Source organism: Lycorma delicatula, chromosome 9 (assembly GCF_047948215.1).
Source record: "Lycorma delicatula isolate Av1 chromosome 9, ASM4794821v1, whole genome shotgun sequence".
Lineage (NCBI taxonomy): Eukaryota > Metazoa > Arthropoda > Insecta > Hemiptera > Fulgoridae > Lycorma > Lycorma delicatula.
The window spans coordinates 36,903,651-36,923,585 of record NC_134463.1 but is presented as its reverse complement, the minus strand read 5'-3'; the positions used below and the strand labels follow the sequence as shown (position 1 = coordinate 36,923,585).

At 27.3% G+C, this 19,935-nt stretch overlaps 1 protein-coding gene across 2 annotated transcripts in view; it reads left to right on the top strand.

Annotated features, from left to right (window-relative positions):
• Positions 1–347: 347 nt before the first annotated feature.
• The window catches only part of LOC142330092 (uncharacterized), a 35,657-nt gene continuing 16,069 nt past the window's right edge, over positions 348–19,935 (top strand). The window contains exons 1-4 of one of the 2 annotated variants that reach the window (XM_075375150.1): positions 348–464; positions 4,373–4,476; positions 17,335–17,484; positions 18,010–18,187. In XM_075375150.1, coding sequence (XP_075231265.1) covers positions 4,393–4,476; positions 17,335–17,484; positions 18,010–18,187 — 412 coding nt within the window. In that variant the 5' untranslated portion in view covers positions 348–464; positions 4,373–4,392. The remainder of the gene's footprint in view (positions 465–4,372; positions 4,477–17,334; positions 17,485–18,009; positions 18,188–19,935) is intronic. The other variant, XM_075375151.1, reaches the window with a different exon arrangement.

Below are 19,935 nucleotides of genomic sequence, written 5' to 3'. Positions count from 1 at the left end.
TAGTCAAAATGGATATTGCCGTTGAAATCTGAAAACCGAAATTTTACGCGATCACAATACGTCCTTTACTTCGTACAATTAAGTAAAAAAAGTTAGAGGAGATGTAAGTTAATTTTTAGCAACCTGGTTTATAACATAAATCTTATCTTCACTTATTAATTAGTTATTTTAAAACTAAATCTTCCTCATTGGATTGAAAACCGTATAAATGAATATCCATAGTCATAGTAAATCTGAATAATTAAAATAAAGCTGTAAACATACCTAGATCGATTAAATTGTGAATCTACTATCGTTAGCTATCGATAAGTTTTTGTTGCTTACTCTCGTGTGTCCCTGTTGTATTGTTGAGTTCGTAAAGGTTAGACTGTACGATAGTTTAACGGTCAGGTTTTAGTCGAACGTGTTGCGATTGAGAATTCAATTTTTATTACAGCAGATTTGTGGAGGATTATCGTACTAAGGTAACTTTAATTAATTATATAAAAATTCCATTATTTTATTATTAACGTATCTGTTAGATTTTATGGTTTAAATTTAATTTAATAATGTTTCGATTCGACCAATTAACCTGGATTATTTTTTACTGTTTAATAAATTTTCCGTAGACGTAACTCTATTCGTGATTTGGTTCACTAATTATTTTGTATTGAATAGCATAAAAATTGGAAGTAACTATTTTTTAATCGTTTAAAAATATATAATCATGTATAAAAATTTTAAAAAGATTTTTTTAATCAATCTTAGGTTGGGATAAAACAAATTTGAATGGGATTAGTTTTATCGTGTAGGTGAAGACTGAAAACTACTTGGATATATCTTATGTTATTTAACGAAATGTTACCATCATTGCCTGCTATAACTTTTCTCACACTTTTTGACTGATTTAGTTTGAGTGCTAAAAAGTAATTAACTTAAAGGAATGGATCTTCTGAACAAATAAAAATTCTGAAAAAATATTTGGTTAACAATACGTTTTATCAAATATAATTATCAGTTTAAAATAACAGTGAAGGTAGCAAACCTTGTCTGTATGCTATATAGATGGCAAAGGTAATATGGTATTATAATAAAATGTGGTTAAAAATGCTGATCTGGAACTTCAGAGATGATAAGCTAAGAGAATGGAGTTACTTGTCTTCAGTAGTAATTTAAACATGAGTGGTCCAATCAAATTTTTTAGTGACAAATATTCAAAGTCAAGCTATACAATAGAGCACTAAAAAAAGAATAGTTTTTTCTTTCTTTCTCTGATGACATATTTTAAAAATTAGCAAATAATAAAATGATGAATCATCTAATGAAGAATAAAATAATCTAAAAGATAATATTCACTATTTGGAAATCGTCTTGAAGTTGTATGTTTACAAAGCATCTGTGTTCCTATAGACTACTTTTTTAATTAACGCTGTAAAAAATAGTTTTTGGTTGCTGTAGGCTCATAGAAATTATTACTTTTTTCATAGATTTTTTGCAGCATGTTCCTGTAGTATAAATACATTTAAAACTGCCCTACTAAAACCCGTCCAGTAAATTATTGGGTAATCGCTTGTTATGCTTCAGCATTTAGAGTTGTTTTAAAAACAACAGGTCTGATTATTTATCATCTTCAAATTATAACCTCTATACTTATTAATTAAAACACCATTATTGCTTTGATTCAAGTTCATTGGCCATTTACAATAGGGTACTTATGTATTAACACCACTGCAGCTACAGCTTTAGGTTATGTTGACTTCAAATCGTACGAATATCAAAATAACCTAACTAAATATAACCTTAGCTCGCTAACCTCTGTATTTACGTATTAACGCCACCGCAACTACAGCTTTATTTAAAAATAAAGTAGTCAATTGGATTTCAGCGGATTAACATTAATTGGATTTCGGTGCTATAAATTAAGGTTATATTATTTGTATAATATTAAGTTGTATATATTATGCATATGTAATGTTAATTATAAGAGGTTATTGAGCATAGGTTATATTTAGTTAGGTTATTTTGATATATGTACGATTTGTCAGTACACAAAGTCAACATAACTTAAATCTGTAGCTGCGGTGGCGTTAATATGTAAGTACCTACAATAGTCTCAATCCATGTACTAAATTGAGAAGAGTTGGTTCATAGAAAAAGTGCATTCAGGTAGTAGATTTCACATTTTAGAGTGATAGCATGAACTATTATAATTCACCTCTTTTGAGCATGTTCGGGTCATTTCTGTTATGAGCCCCACACCCTGTTTTATGTTATTTCTTAAAGATATATAAAATTCTGTTAAAATATTTCATAAATCATCATACTAAATGGTTAAATAATCTCATAAATAAATAATTCTGTAAAACTTCAACTTTTTTGGCCTGTATGGTTTACAGATAAGATAGCAATATGGCATTATTTATTTGTACAAAATGTTAATAAATCATTGTGCACTAACATTAATGTGCCTACATAATATTCTGTTAGTCAAAGTATTGTTTAGGTTAGTTTTAGTTTGTTAATTGTGTAGAATATGTTAATTGTTTGTTAAGTGTGTTGAATATTTTAAATTGTTTGTTAAGTGTGTAGAATATTTTAAATTGTTTATTATGTAGGATGATTTTTAAAAATACTTGTGGGTTACTTTTCTCTGTGTGGGTAATCTGCTTCTGGATTACTTAATTACAAAATAAGTGAAAGTTTGCATTTTGTTAAACTTCTGCAAGTTAAGGTGATGTTATAGTTAATTGCCGTGTAACAATATCCTATAAAACTTTTGATGAAAAGTGTTATGGGTGACACGACTGTGTCTTGTCTTCAGATAGTCGTAGGTAACAAACTCAGAAAATATGTGGGGGAAAAACAATTCATAGATAATGCATAAAAAAAAAGAATGCATGGCACATAATAGAAAAGACCCTTGTTTCAAATAAAAAAATTATAACTGGCATATTTTTCCTTCAAAAAGTTTTAATTGACAGTGAGTAATGTCACAAATTTCACTGTAATTTGAATGAGTTTCCTGTGACTTACGTGCTGACTAACAAATTTGATATCTTCAAACAAGATCCAGCTACCACTTCTCGAGCTGTTATCTTATCTATCTCTTAGAATAGAACAATCGTGAACAAAAACTGGAATTAAAACATGGGTGAAATATTGATCCAGGTCTAATTGTAAGTTCCCATTTATAACATTTAATTTGTTGTATTGTATATTTTTAATTGTCTTTATTTGTCTTTGTTCCAGGTTGAAAAAATAATTATTTTGTGCAAATATAAGAAAAAAATATACAGTTTGGTTATAAAAAAAAAATAATTTAAAAAACTTACATAGATATCATTTACTATGCTAAAAAAATCTGTTTTCTAAAATTTATTCTAATGAAGTTTTTTAAAAAATAAAGCGGAGAAGATGGATGGAACAGTGAAAAATTGTGCTCAAAATATACATATTTTTAGTCAGTTAAAAATAGAGAATAATTATAAAAATCATAAAAATAATTCAGATGATCTAAAATATGTTCAACAGTTGGAAAGATTATCAATAAATAATCAAGAAGAAAATAGTAAGCGAGATTCAGTAAAAAAACAAATAATTGAAAAGAAAGTAAATTATTTTAATTTAAACTGTCTAAACTTAAGTAAATGCAATATAAAGGTGATACCAGATGAAGTTTCAATGTTAATCAATTTAGTAACATTAAATTTATCACATAATTATTTAAAAACATTACCGTATGACTGTAAACGTTTGAATAAATTAAGACATTTAAATTTATCGCATAATATGATAAGTGTAACACCACAGTGTTTATCTGTTGGTTTAGTTATATTGAAAACTTTAAATTTGTCTAGTAATATAATATATAATTTTAATGTTCATGAAAGCTCATTAAAATTATTAAAAGTATTAAATCTTCGTAATAATAATTTGGTCTGTTTTCCTAATTGGTTATTAAAAAGTAATGATTTAAGTATTGAAGAATTGGATCTTTCAAAAAACTGTGCCATTTTTGAAAAATCTTTATCTAATGAAATTATATTTGATGTAAAATTAAAGAAACAATCATTTGGGAAAACTCTGAAAGTATTAAAGTTATCAAATTGTTCATTAAATAAACAAAATATTAATGTTTTATTTACATTTTCAAATTTATGTAAGTTATACTTAAGTAATGAATTAAAACCTGTGGTTGGTAGAATTAATTTAAATGTATTAATGAATTTACCAGTCTATCATTTGTCAAGTGTCAAAAATATTACTGCATTATACTTATCAAATGTTTCTTTAAATGATATTAAGTATAACGTAAAGCTGTTTATTAATCTGAGAATTCTTGATGTATCATATAATAATTTAATGTTTATACCATATGAAATTTGTTTATTAGAAAATTTACAAGAACTGATTATGACAAATAACCAGTTAACTTCATTACCAACTGATTTTGGTAAACTTAATTCATTAAGAAGATTGTATTTATCAACAAATAAGGTGAGTTATTAAAAATCTAATTTTTTGTTTGTTTTTCTGTGTATAATTTTTACATTTATATTTGAAGAGTACTGTGTAATTTAAATCATGTTATATTTAAATTATAAATAATTTTCAAATATAACAGCCATTCTTAAAAATTACAAAATCATAGGCGATGTTCAGTAAGTGAAGTTAAGGATAAAGTGGTTTTGCATTGCCTTCATTAAGTTGAATTCAATAACATATTGACATGCCAAGCTTAACACATGTGCACTAAATTATTTAAATTTATGATAATATATTAATGAACTAATGTTGGAGGGTTTGTTTTAACCTCCTGGACACCACCATTATGTATTGCTTCAGAGAATGAGATGAATGATTTGTAGTGTGTGAAAATGCCATGCCTGACCGGGATTTGAAACTAGGACCTCTGGATAGAAGGACGAGATGCTACCACTAACGTCACGGTGGCCGGCAGTGTTCGAGGGTTAATAGTATATTAATTGAACTTTTGTTTTTAACATTTATTAATACAGAATAAAAATACAAATCTACTGATTGCTTTTCTCCCTAAAGTTCTATACATTTTTCCAAATGTGTAACGAGTGTCTGAATCCCTTCATCAAAAGTTTGAGAACATGTCAGGAGTCAATTGCACACTAATTCCTCTACTTTGTTGTCGCTTGGGAATCGATGCCTTCTCAGAGTCTTTTTCAATGGCCCAAACAAAAATAAATTATGAGAGGATAAATCTGGACTATATGAGAAATTTTTAAGGTTTGCCAGTAGATTTCATCCTGTTTATCTTGAAAAGTAATAACTCTGTGAGGTTGGTGATGTTATGAAGGAAAATTACACCTCCGATTGGTTGATGGTACTTTTTGTGTATGTAGGCAACTTTCACTTTGTTCAAGATCTGGCAATAGTAAAACAATATTAGTATCTATGAGCTATGCACCTTAATAGGGCAAGACTCTCCACACCTATGTCACTTGCCAGTTTTGACTCAGGAATGTAATGATATACCCATGTCTCACCACATGTGATTTATTCAATGCAGAAAATTATTTCCCTTGTCAAAATTGATTCAAGTGCTTTGAGAAAATTTCCTGTTTGGCCCATTTTTGATTTGGGGTCAAAAGTTTCAGAATCCTTCTCGCACAGACTTTGTGAAACCCAAGATGCTTCGGGAAAATAGAATGGGCACTTGACTGACACCTAATTTCAAAGCAGTTTTATCATATGACACCGATTTCAATAACGTTTCAGATTGATCTGTAATGTTGAATCGTTTTAAACTTTGCCATAACACATTGCACAACTAACAGTGGAACCTCTTGCTTTAATCTGATGATACTGACCAGAGAGATGTGAATATCAAGACGAGTCGACCCCCTCCTCATGTTAAAATGTTGCATTTGATGGCCCTCATATATGTCATATGAATAGTATTTTTTGTAAATGAAATTTAAAATACTTATCTCTGCCATATAAACCTATATTTTAATATATACATTTCTGATTGTTTAATCAACATAATTGGTCTCAAAAAAAAGATTTCTGAGTAATGTTTTTTTGTACCTCAGAGGCTTTCAGGCATTATAGCTTTGATAAAAACTGGAAAAACTTTTTAACGTTATAAATTAATTTATTCTTCTGTGTAGGGTAGCAATTACAAATGACAAGTTGAATTACTCACTATTCCCTAGTTACTAGATATTATTTCCTTAGAAGAAAACCCTTAATACAAAATTCAAAAACGTGTTTCACACAAAAATTGCTTCAAAATCTATTTATTTAAATACTTTGAAAATGTAAATAAAGCAGCATTGCAATTTAATTATATATGTATGTTTATTTATTTATTCATACGTTTCTTTGTAAAGTATTTGATGTTCAATAATAAAAAACCATTATTTTTTGTAGTAAGATAACAAAAAAAATAATCTAGTTTACAACTTAATAAATCCTTGCTATGAAAAATTACATCACTTGCTTACATATAATAATAATTATAATTTCACTCACATAAACAACACATAAAATTTGTTTAAACTAAGAGCAGTTATATTTAAAAATCTGTGTGAAATTACGGTACTTCCTTTTTATACAAATATTGTTTGTTGCAGTGGGTACCCATCACCACAGACTGATAAGTATTTATCACTATAAATAAATATAATGATAAAAAATTATAGTAAAAAGACATAAAACTAATGTGAGTGGTGTGACAACATGAAATATTAGGAAAAAATAAATTAAGAAAAACAAAAATTTTAAGCAGTTATGCAAATAAAACAAAAATTTTATATCTACAATGAGATAATTTTTAACAGTTTCAATTGTAAATAGCCCAAGAATGGACTAACTTTGACAGTTGTGTAAAATTTCTAGCATTTTTAATATTAACAGGTTAAGAGTTACACATTTTAGAGTCAAATATTGATAATAACTTTTGAAAACTTTGAAGTCCTCTTAGGTCTAGAGTACAATAAATCCAGCAAATTACTAGTGATAAAAGTACAATTAATTTCAGACAATGTGATAGATGTATGGGAAGAATTATGACATCTGGAAAACTAATCACACTACCTCTAAAATCACCTGTATATAAATTATTTATATAATTGAGAAAGAAAATTGGTCCAAGCATCAATCCTAAGAACACCATACATAATGGTTCCTAAATTATATGAATTATTAACACGTACACATTGGTTTTGGTACTCAAAATATGATCCTAACCATTGGTACAAATAAATCGTATTCCAGCTTAACAAAGCTTGATGGTCAACTATATCAACAATGGCCTGACAACCATTACTTTTTTTTTTTAGTTGAGTAATGTGCATCTAAAATTTAACAAACCCTCTCCTGTATTCTTCCTTTCCATAAAACCCAGACTGGTTTTGATCAAAGAAGCTAGTTTTTTAAAAATTTGTTAAGTTGAAATAACTATTTTTTCAAATATTTTAGAGAAAACTGGTAATAAGGATATTGATCTTTAGTTAGCAATTTCCAAATTATCCCCACCCTTAAAAATAGGCACAATCGGAGCCACTTTTAATTACTCTTAAACTTTCCTAATTCCATATTCATTAAAAAGGTAAGATAATTTCACTAATGTGTTCAGTAACTTTTTTCATCAAACATATACAAACTCCATCAAATCTTTGTTTTTCATGGACTTTATTCTAATAAATCTCCTGAGAAATAGTTGGATAGAAAAAAGTGGAATTAAAAACATGATCATAAGAAAAATAGTAGATGGCGAACATCGTATAATCAGAACACTTATACCTTAGTAAAATTTTCAATTGTTATAGTTTAGTCATCTGCCTACAGCTTCTTTAATTGTTACTTTTTACTTCTAGTAAGTCTGTTAATAACTTTTCATTTCTAAATAATTCATTAAATTAACCCATTTTTGTTTTTATTAGGTCATTATTATGTAATTTTATTTTTAATTTATTCAAAAGTAATTATTCAATGGGGAATTATGTGGTTGGTTTTTAACTTTACAGTATAATGTGTTTGTTTTATGAATTCTTTTTATTAAATTGATAGATACCCAGGGTTTCTAGGAACAGTTTTTTTTTATAATTTATGTTTATTACTATATCTGAAAATAATTTTAGAAAGCAACCTTTAGCTTTTCAATATCATTACAGGAGTATAATTTTAATGAGTAACATGCAATTGACTCATTAATGCATAATACCCTGTTTTGAATCTCATAGTTTTATTTTCAATATATAAGTTGCCAACAACCATCATTGGTACCATAGTATGATACGTATTTATAAATCATGTTCAAAATCAATAATATACAGCTTTATCAGTCAGATAGGAGTAATCAGTACAAGACTCAGATATTTTTTTTTTGCAATACCATTTAAAGTTGAAAAACATAACTCTTTCATGTACAGCTTTCTGAGCTATACAGTTTGAGTTAAGTGGGTGCTTATAAACCCCATAAGCACAACACTGAAAGTTGTGAAATATTTAGTTTTATTGGAAAATTTATCCTGAAGTCTCTCTCGGTGTAATGTGCAAAAAAATTTAATAATAAAAAGAGTGATAATAATAAAGTATTTTCCTTTAAAAATAGCAAGATGCAATAATATATTTTTTTATGAAATAGATTTAATTATGAAATTTACTTCTTTATCTACCTACAAAGACTCAATTAATTTTCCTAAGTTTCACTTGTGTGTAAATATATAACTATCTCTTTAAGAAAATCAGCATATCAAAATATTAGTGAAAAAATAACCTACACAAATACAGCATGCTCCTTTGTTTAAGTTTTATTGCTCAGCCAATAGTAAAACATTTAGATGTTCTAATCAAACATTGGTAACTGTTACAAGTTTTGTAAGAAAGTAGAGTGTTGTTATGGGAGGGATTGCCTTCTAAATATTGGAATTCCAGGCTGGGTATTTTGATTTTTTCCATTAAATAATGTATTACATATATCTTATTATCTTATATATATATATATATATATATATATATATATACACATATATTTTGGAATTATTCATTAAGCATGTGTTGTGCGTTTGTTGATTTGTTTTATTTTGTTTATTTTTGTATATTTGAGAAATTTGTTCGAGATCAGCACTTATTTTGATTATACATTAAATGTTCTTACGTATTTCACGTGATATGTTGAATTTACTGACAGTGGACGTATGTAAAATCTAATATAAGCATTAAGTTTGATTTTGTAATTTCTGGAAATCATATTTGTAGTTTAAATTATTTGTGAAGTATCTAAATTATCTTTAATGTGAATGATGCTGTGCAATTTATTGTCTGGATCATTGTATTAGTTCATAATTGATATTGGCACATAATCATTTATACACGATATTCACAAAGTTTTATATCCAGGCTTTATTTCATGGAAATTATTTATTAAATATTTAATTATTTTTCATGTTTTGATGTAAAGGTCAATTCTCATACCGTATTTACTTGTGCAATTCATGCACTTTTTTGACCAATATTTTTTATGTAAAAGTAGGTCCTTGAAATTAGGTGTAAATGAATTTACATAGGATTATAATGAAACTAAAATATGATAAACTTTGACAAAATGATATTTGACTTTTTTTTAAATATTGTTAAAAATTCAGGTACGTGAGTAAATACAATATATTTTTGCACTGTTAAGTGGAAGCTAGTTGGCATATCTAATAATGTGAATTGTGTTACTTTGAAAGAAATAAAGATGGCAATATTTTACCAAAATAAAAGTAGTGTTACTGCATCAGTTATTATTATTCTTTGTACATAGCTTTCATTTTTAGAAGTATTTCTATTAATGGTTGTACATTCATTGTATTTTATATAATTCTGTTTTTTGAAAAAACACTAACATACACTATCTCAAGTTTTTTTAAAAAATTGTATTTTGATATTATTTGTTTTGTTTTTTTCAATTTTTACGTTGAGCAAATAAGATATCAGGGATTTAATGTTTACTATATTTAATTTTTTTTATTAAAGTTGTCTAAGATTGCTCAGTTTGGCAGCATATTGAAAGAAGAGAATGTTGATTTAGAAACTTTGTAATGATAAAAAGAGAAAGAAAATCATTTTACTTCATACTGCAAACTTTATTTGTATAATTATGAGTACAAGTTTTATTTGTACAACTTTTGTACGACTTTTATTTGTACGAACTTTTATTTGTTCGTATGAGTATGAGTACGAGTGTAATCAATATTCATTGATTACAATCTATTTACTTTATTTCTTACAGTTTAAACAGTCCTATTTTAAATTTTACTTTTTATGCTGTTTTGGAAAATTAAGTAATACGTATATATTTAAAAAAAGTTATTGAAGTGTTTTAATTATTAAAACATTTAATAACTATTTTATTAATATATTTATTATTAATATATATACTATTTTATTAATATAAAGATTTAATAAATTGTGTATTGGTCTTGTAGCAGTAGCAACAGTAAGCTCAACATACACAGTGTAAATTTTTGAAATTATAGTCATTGGTAGCTTTGCTTTATAAACTAATGCTGCTATCTTTACATTTTTATTTTCTTAATTTGATACTAAATTTTTATATAAAATATTTTATTCTTTTATATAAAATATTTTAAAGACTAGTTTAATAATGATATGTTCTAAATATGATGCGAGATCATTATAAGCAACTCTTGGGATAAATTAAAAAATTATATGAAAAATGAGTAATGGAAGCCAACTGAGCTGCTAAATTATTTGCTCTTAGTATAAGAAAGAGGTCTAAAAGTATTGTTTTGATTTATTGGTTTTAATGGAATTGAAATCTGGTATTTGGCTAATAAGTTTAAAATTTCTGTATAATTTTAAGTAATTATTAAAATAGACTTTTTATATTCAAGAGATAGAATATTTACTCGGTTTTGATTCTAATACTTTATAAAAATATTTTTCTATTTTGTAGAAGCTTAAACTATTTTTTTTTACACATATAACTTTTTTATCTTTATCATAATTTATTATTAGATATTTTAGAAAAAAACATCGTCATCTAATACATTCTTATTATTTTTTAGATTATTGCTTTGAAGAAACTGAAATATTATTATACATAGTGTTAATGATATTATATTTTCTACACTTCCCTGATATTTCCATTTTTTCAATTTACAAGTATTAATAATTTAAATTTATTATTTTTATCTTACTGATAAGTTGATTATTAAAAATATACACAGAGTATTAATAAAATATGGAAACCCTAAAATAACATTAAAATTTCAGCATGTAAATATAAAAAATTGAAATTTAGTAAATAATGCTCCTGTCTTAAAATAATGTATTTTATGGTGTGAGGCCACCACACTAAGCCCTCAAAGAGTTTCTGTTAGAGGCAACTCAAACATTTTAAATGAAAAGAATAAGATCACGCCACACAATTTTAAAGAACATTGAAAAACAAACAAAAATTTGTATGTAAAAAAAAAGAAAAAGATTTTGCTACAATGACTATCTTAAACAAAATTGCAGATATTTAATATTTTTCACAGCTAGTTTCAAAAGTAAGTAGTCTACTAATTTATTCCTTAATGAACTCTTACTAATTCTTATGAATTTTTTTTATCTATTTCTGCATTATTATTCATTTTTAGATCATTTTCAAACTTTTTGATTATAACAAGTACTCTCTTAACTGATTTAATTGTGGAGGGAGATAATCAATTTTGTCCTTTAATAAATTTTTACAAAACTAACAACATTTAGAATTAAAATTTACAATAAAAGTTTTAATTCACTCCATATTATTTATTTCTATGGGTTAGCCTTAGTTTTGTTTTTCATAGAGTTCATAACTTTCTTCTGTTTAATCTTTAATGATAATAAAATTTTTTATTGTCTTGCCAATTCCATATTATAACTAAATCAGCAAAAGTAATATCACACCTTTGTTTCAAGCGAAATATTGTTTCTGGTAGGTGTTGTCTGGCCTACTAATGGTGTATTATCAATTTTGAATTCATTTTTTATCAGTATACTCCTTTTTAATGTAATTTATTGATAATATGCAGAAAAATTTTATCATCATTTAATATGTAATAGTTACTCTGGTTTGTGATTAAGGGGTTAGGAGACCTGACTTTGTGATAGGCACAATGACATTTCACTTGTCCAGCCACTGGTCAGGAAATAGTCCTGAAGTAAATACAAGCAATCCATCAAATTAGACTCGAAGAATGTATTGTTTTGTCAGACCTGGCAGATTCAGACTTATAAACCATTCAATAATGGTAAAGAAGAAAACAGGGTGGGTGATGAAAAATATGATCTGCTCATCAGGGTAGATTGGGATACTTTACTGTCTTGCCCAAGAGCTTAAAAATTATTCTATTTTGTTACTGTATTTATTTATTCTTTAATGTTATTATTCTTGTTTAACTATCACTGCTAGTTTTTCATTGGCTTCTGAGATTTTATTTGATTTTTGTTATGCTTTAATTCCATTAAACGTAGATGATATTTCTTGACTGCTCATGATGATATATGTCCTTGTTTAAACTTTTTATTATTTAGGGATTCATAGAACACCATGAAAAGTTTTAAATTGTTTAAATTATTTATATAAACTAACCTTACACTTTCAATACAGATTGTCAAAAGCAATATTTTATATCTTTATAATATATACGAGGTGTGTGAGAAAAGTAATGAGACTGACTTTTTACTTGCAAAGTTTTTATTTTTTCAAACAAAATTATCCCCTTCAAAGTAGTTCCCTTGGGCAGCTATACACAACCAGAGTCGTTGTTCCCACTCTTGGTAGCAGGGCTGGAAGGCTTCAACTGGTAGGGCCTTTAACTGGTAGGGCCTTTAACTGGTCAGTCACAGTCTTTTGAATGTTCTCCAGAGTTCCAAAATGACGTCCTTTTAAGACATGTTTCAATTTTGGGAAAAGGAAAACCTCACAAGGACTCAAGTTAGGTGAATAAGAGGGGGGGTTGAGGAACCGTAGGAATGCGTTTTGAGGTAAAAAATTCCCTGATGGAAATGGCCGTGTGACCCGGGGCATTTTCATGATGAAGCATCCACTTGTCTGCAATGTCTGGCCTTACGTGAATCACTCTTTTCCTGAGCCTTTCAAGGACACCTTTGTAAAACACTTGGTTGACAGTTTGTCCTGGAGGAACAAATTCTTTATGCACGATACCCCTACTGTCAAAAAATCAAATCAGCATGGTTTTGATCTTTGATTTGCCCATTCGACATTTTTTCCATCAAGGTGATGACAGAGTGTGCCACCCTTCACTTTGCCATTTTGTTTCAGGATCGTACTCAAATATCCAGAATTCATCACCTGTGATCACAAGATTGAAGAGTTCTTGGTTATTGTCAATCCACTCAAGAAGATCAATGCACACGTTTCTTCGATTGCCCTTCTGTTCCGTTGTGAGGTTTTTCAGAACCAATTTTGAACAAATCTTTCACATGTCCAAATCGTCTGTCAAAATTTGATGTACGGTGAAAGTTTTTAAATTTAACTGTGATCTCACAAGAACCCTCACACGCTCAACGTTTTCGTCAGATTTTGAAGTTGAAGGTCTCCCTGAGTGAAGTTGATCTTAACGTCTTCTCAGCCTTCCAAAAATGATTTGTGCCAGCGGAAAACTTATGCTCTTGATAAGCAATGTTCCCCATAGGCCTGTTTCTACTTGTTTCTACCTGTTACACTTGCGGATTCCCCAAGTTTAATACAAAACTTGGTTGCACAACGTTGCTCTAAATTCTGATGTTCCATTTCTGTAACAACTTCACTGATGGCGCTGTCAAAAATAATGTGTTGGCTGAACGGAGTTGAAACTCGTACTGAGCATGTGGAAGGGATGAACAGACCGGTAGGCACAGTGTTGCCAGATCGTTCGCAGTGTTACCAATCTCATTACTTTTCTCATACACCTCGTATTTGATTAGTACTGTCCATTTTAATATTTCCAATTCATCTACTGATTATGATTATTTAGCAATCTAATTTCTAATATAATTATAGATTTTTGTTTTTTATCAAATGTTCTTAAGCATTCTTCTTAAAATATTAGTTTTGAACATGAGCACTGGGAAGAGTACCATTCTCATGAAGATTATTAAAAATTCTACAAAATACTTAATGGTTTGGAACTACTCATACAGAATATCTACATCAATATTCTTCCACCGCAGAGAGAGTGCTTCAGTCACAAAAACCATACACAAAAATCGTATTGGCATATTCTGCAAGAGTGAAAAAAAATTCAAAATTGAATTTCACTTTTTTAAATTCAGATTCAGTTGGAAGGATGTACAGAAAGATTACAACAAATAAACACTTCATATCTTGATTATCCAAAGTAATGAAACGCAATCAAAATTATGACAAAACAACTAAATCACCTAATGTTCATTATTAATACAGAATCACAATTTTATGACAACAATGAGTAGTTTCAAATTAATTTTGAAGAGGCATACTGTTGTTATCGAACTAATTCTTCAAAGGTCTAAATTTATTACATTAAAAACAGCTATTTTAATTTTTACAAATTCATAACATTTTTCTATTAAGTGTTTAATAATAAAAGTATTATTTTTTTTTTTTAGAAAAAATTTTTTAGGATTAGAATCTCTATAAGTTTTGATAATGAAATTTATGCATATGTTATGCGACCTTGCATCATAAATTTAAATTTCCCAGGAATATTCATCAAATCCTGGGCAATAATAAAGATGTTTTGGACTGGGTATTTTTATTTTTCTGAAGTATTAGTATTTTACATACTTTTTAATAATGTTCTTAAAATCTTCTGTTTTGTATGGTAGTTGTATATTTTTGTATTTAACATTTTAGTTTCAGTTTTAATTTGGGTTTTAAATTTCTGCTTTAAGTTTCTATTTTGTTTTAATTTTGTTGTCTTATTCGATTTTATATTTCATATTTTTGGTTTTCTGGGCAATGATAACATGAAAGTGTTATTCAACAACAAAAAAAAATTATTGTATTTCAAACTTAAAAAAATCCTTTTTGTCACCAAATTTTTCTGTTTGTTGGATATCATGAAAACTACAAGAGATACAGTTCTGTGACCTGTTTTATTTTATATTTCAGGTCAAAAAACAACAAACAATCAAGTTACTCAATATATAATACCTTAGAAATTTCAGTATGACCTCATTTCATCAGAGGAACTGAAATACTGGACAAATTTTTCACTGGCCTTAACTCAATAGCAGAGCATTTTCAGACATATCTTTGTATGACATTTTTTCTTTATTTCAAGCTCTAAGAATCAATGGCCAAATTATTTCCCTCTCCTCTTGAATCACTCTGTATGTTAATTCTTTTACAGGTACTAAGAACTCAGTTAATTGTTTTTACTGTTGTAACATATTATTACTGTAGTTTTTTGTTTTTTGGGTTATAATAAATATCAAAGCATTATTGTTAACCAGTTAATTTTTTTTTGGTAGAGTTTTTTGGTTTAATATTCTATGGGTGAACCTGATAAATCCAGGTTGATGAAAAATCCATGATAACAAAAGAAAATAAACAACATATTCTGAAAACATAATAAATAAAACCATAACAAATAACAATATCAAATAAAATATTTTGTTTTAATATTTTCTTCCTATTAGCATTGTTTTTTACAGTACTTGTTATGTGCTTATAATTATTTTTAACCTTCAGTCAGTTTTCTTGAAATTACATTTTGTGTAATGTTATTTAATATTAGTGTAATGTATTGTTTTTTAATTCATTTTTTGTTATAATTTTTTTTAATATTTATGTTTAAATATTTTTTTGATGTGGTAAATGAGATCTATTCAATACCATTTAATAATCCACACATTTTTCATCATTAAAAACAAGTAATAAAGTATTCTATTCTTAGGTTGATATCTTGAGATCAGTATTTTCTACATTTTGTTTGCTTTCATTTTGTAATGTAAGTAACAAATAGTAATTGAAACAGTAAAAGAAAACTTGCGCTACAGGAGATAATTTCTATTTCTCAAAGTTTGATTTTGCAGAGTAATTTACATAATATGAAAAACAGATTTGAATACAATAATCCATAAATATATAGAATTTTATACAATGTACTGCAAATTTTTCATATATTTTGATCAACTTTTCCACCAAAAGAGTATTGTTTGCGTGTTATAGCTTTATAAATGTAGTTGAATCTATTTTCTAAAGTTTATTGCTTGCTGTTGTATCTAATAATTTATCTGTGCATTTATAAGAAATTATAGAAATTGGTCCAGTAAGTGCTATTGAAAAATTGTAGTTTTTAACAGCCAAATAACAGAATCATCTGTTATTTGGCTGGTTGTTGCTTTTCTCCATTCTTTTTTGTTCATTTTTTTACACTAAAAAATATTACATTCTTATCTTAGCTGCTTGTTTTTAAAAATTCCATTCTTATTATTTTCTGTATATTCCTTTTTATCACCAGATAATTAAACTTTGTTGAGATTGCAGGTGAACCCAGTTTACTTAGAAAATTCGAATACATAACTTCATTCCTCATCTGTTCATCTTACGACCTTTTCATTTTGTATTTTATTGACCTACCTAATTTTCAACAACATCCTTCTGTAGAATCATATTTCACAGGCTTTCTGCTCTTCCTTAATTTTTTTTTAGTGTCCATCTTTCACTGCTGTAATCTCCTAACTTCACACAGATATTTTTTAAAAATATTTCTTCTCTATAAATATACATTAGACTAACAGACTTCTCTTCTTCATTAAATCACATCTTGCTTGTCAGTCTACTTTTGATTTCTTTCTTATTTTGTCCATCCTTTGTTATTTTACTTCATAGCTAGAAAAATTTTACAAGTTTTCAAACTGATATTGTATTCTAGCAAAATAAATTCATACTGTTCATAAATTTTTCAAATTGATGCAATATACTAGCAATAAAAACATACGGTTTAAATTTTTTCCCAAAGAACAATGTCATTTACAAAACAATCTTTTTTTTTTCTCCTTGTATGTTTATTCCATTCTCAAATTTATCTTTCAGTTAGACTGTATTGCTTCTTTTATGTGCAAATAAAAAAACAATCACATTTTAACTTTCTGCCTGCCTTTCTATATCACTTTTACCGGATTCTTTTATATAAAATTTCATTGCTTTCATTTCAATTTTCTTTAAAATTTTAAATATTTTATTACATTTTTAATTATCAAATTCTTATTATCTAGGTTTACAAATTCATATATGTGATTTTATTGTTTGTAATCCTTCTTTATTGAGGTTTATAAAATTAAGTAATTAAAAAATTGAAAGGAAATTTTACTGAATATGAAATTTGATTCAATTTTTTTTTTTTTCAGTTATGTGGACTGCCTGATAGTTTCAAATACTTGAATTGTTTAGAATTATTAGATTTGTATGATAACTGTTTTGAAAGTATGCCAGATGTTTTATACTATTTAAATTTAAAGGCATTAGATCTTGGATTTAATTATTTTAATCCAAAATTGGTGAGTTACATGTATTTATTAGTATTATTTTATTGTGATTAAATTAAAAATTTTACTAAATAGTTAATGTTTATTATTAGTTTAAGTTTGATTCTGACTATTAGGGGAGGTAGAATCAAGATTATTTTAATATTGACCACTGACTTCATCATATATCACTTTGATGTTTCAAAATTTAACCAATTTGTTAATTAAACAGTCTGCTCTTAGCTACAATTGAACTAACTGAGTTTAAGCCATATTTCTGGAAAACTGGACTCATTATAAAGTCATGCAGTGACATATTTGTTTTTCTTATATTTATTCACCCAGTGTCATAAATTTGAACTTTGAACACAGCCTTCTGGATGAAACATTAGTAATCTGTGGTAGAGATAAATAGATATGCTAATTGTTGCTACAGCAAATCATAAGTAAGGCAGTGTGTATTTTATTTTATTTTTGTGGCCAAAACCAAACTTATCAAATAAAACCATATAATAGTACTAATTTCCATATCTTGTTAAACTATGTTTATCTTTTAAGTTTTCAGAAAAAAATGATCAAATAAAAAATTGTTGTATGAAGAGAATTAATGGATTTAATTATACACAGATGCGAGATGAATTTATAAAGATAGATCCTAATGCCAGTTTTAGATGTGATTACGAACATCCAATTTCCGATTATGATGATGATGATGATGAAGATGAAGATGGTAAATGTATGTATTTTGGATTAATTTTTTTTTTTTCAGTTTCAAATCATTTTAAATTTTAGTAAATGTATCAGAATTCCTCAGTTTGGTTATTAGTCTAATTTCTTTAGTTATCATTCTTGTTGACATCATAATTGCTTTAATTAAAAATAGTTTAAGCTCAGAAAAATGTTTTTTCTTTATCACTACAAATGGCAAACTACTGTACATGCTATTGCTTATTAATATAATCAGGAACAACGTTTTTAAATAAAATCAGCTGTTTTAATTTTATTCTAACTTATCCTTTTATTTTTCGACATGCTTTATACAAAGATATTTCAATTGTTTAAAAAGAAAAAAAATTACGATTAAAAACTATAAAGAAGAATTACACAAATCTGCACAATTCAGTTTAGCAAGAAATATGGGTAGGTGGTTCTGAATATGGGCCTGAAAAGTATAGATATATGTAATCATTGAAGTTCATCTATTTTCAATTGTATAAGCTTTTTTTATGATAGATTAATTTTTGAACCTTGTGATAAAACCTGAGGTGAGATTTAAACCAGTTATGATTATTAAGATAAAATTATTACCAATGTGTATTTTTTATGGATGACTTTTTTTATTGAAAATGTATTTTTTTTTTTTAATTAAAAATATCAACATGAAGGTATGTCAGTAATTGAGTTTCATATCACCATTAAAGTAATCTTAGATTAATTACAGTGCACCCTCAATTAACATGTAATTTTTTTACGCAATTTCAGTTAGTGTTTGAATAAGTTAGGAAAATTATTTCTGAATTCATGATACGTTTCACTTATACGCTGTCACACGGTCATTATCATATTTTGTATAACAGTCTAAAATGCTGTAGTGCAGTAGATATTTTGATTACAAGATTAAATATCCACACATTTATCCTATACTAAAAGGAAATTCTTATGAGTCATTGTAATGAACAGAACACTGCTTTCACAATCATCGATCATTTGCAGTTTATGTTAGCCTATGTAAAAAAACTGCGTTAATGTGTTTCATTACTATTATTGAGTGTAGTGTGTTTTGCTGCTACGTTCGTAAGACTTTTTTTTTTTTGTACTTATACTGTTCCTTTTTGTATTGAGATCAAAAATGATAATGTGTTAAACCTAAGAAACAAAAAAAAAATCATATCATTATTAGAAAAAAATATAATTCTAAATTCTCTAGATAATAAAGATACTGTGATTTCTGCAGCTAGAAAAATTAACTTGAATGATTCATTTATGCATACAGCATAAATGAATACTTATAGCCATACTTTATGCCGTATGGCTTAATAAAGACAAATTACGCCAATTAAGTGTTGTGGCCAGTGTACCGGTTTGTACCAAGGTCATTTCGTATGGGTAATGTCGTAGATTCGATATTGGACAAAGTCGAAAAGTTGTTAGCGACATGGATTGAAGACCAAATTCAAAAGCATATGCCATTAAGTTCAGCTTTAATTTGAGAAAAGGCTATGCAGCTTTATTGCAGGGTATCCAGTAAAACGGGTAATGAATCTGAAATTTCTACCAATAGTTCATCCAGTATCAGTTTTAATGCTAGTAAGGGCTGGTTCAAGAGATCTAAAAAAAGTCACAGTTTGCACAATATGAAACTTAAAAGAGAAAAAGCTTCTACAGATTTCAAAGCTGTTGAACAGTACCCAGCACAATTTATAAGCATCATAAAGCAGAAAGGTTACGTATCAGAACAAGTTTTCAATGCAGATGAAACAGCTG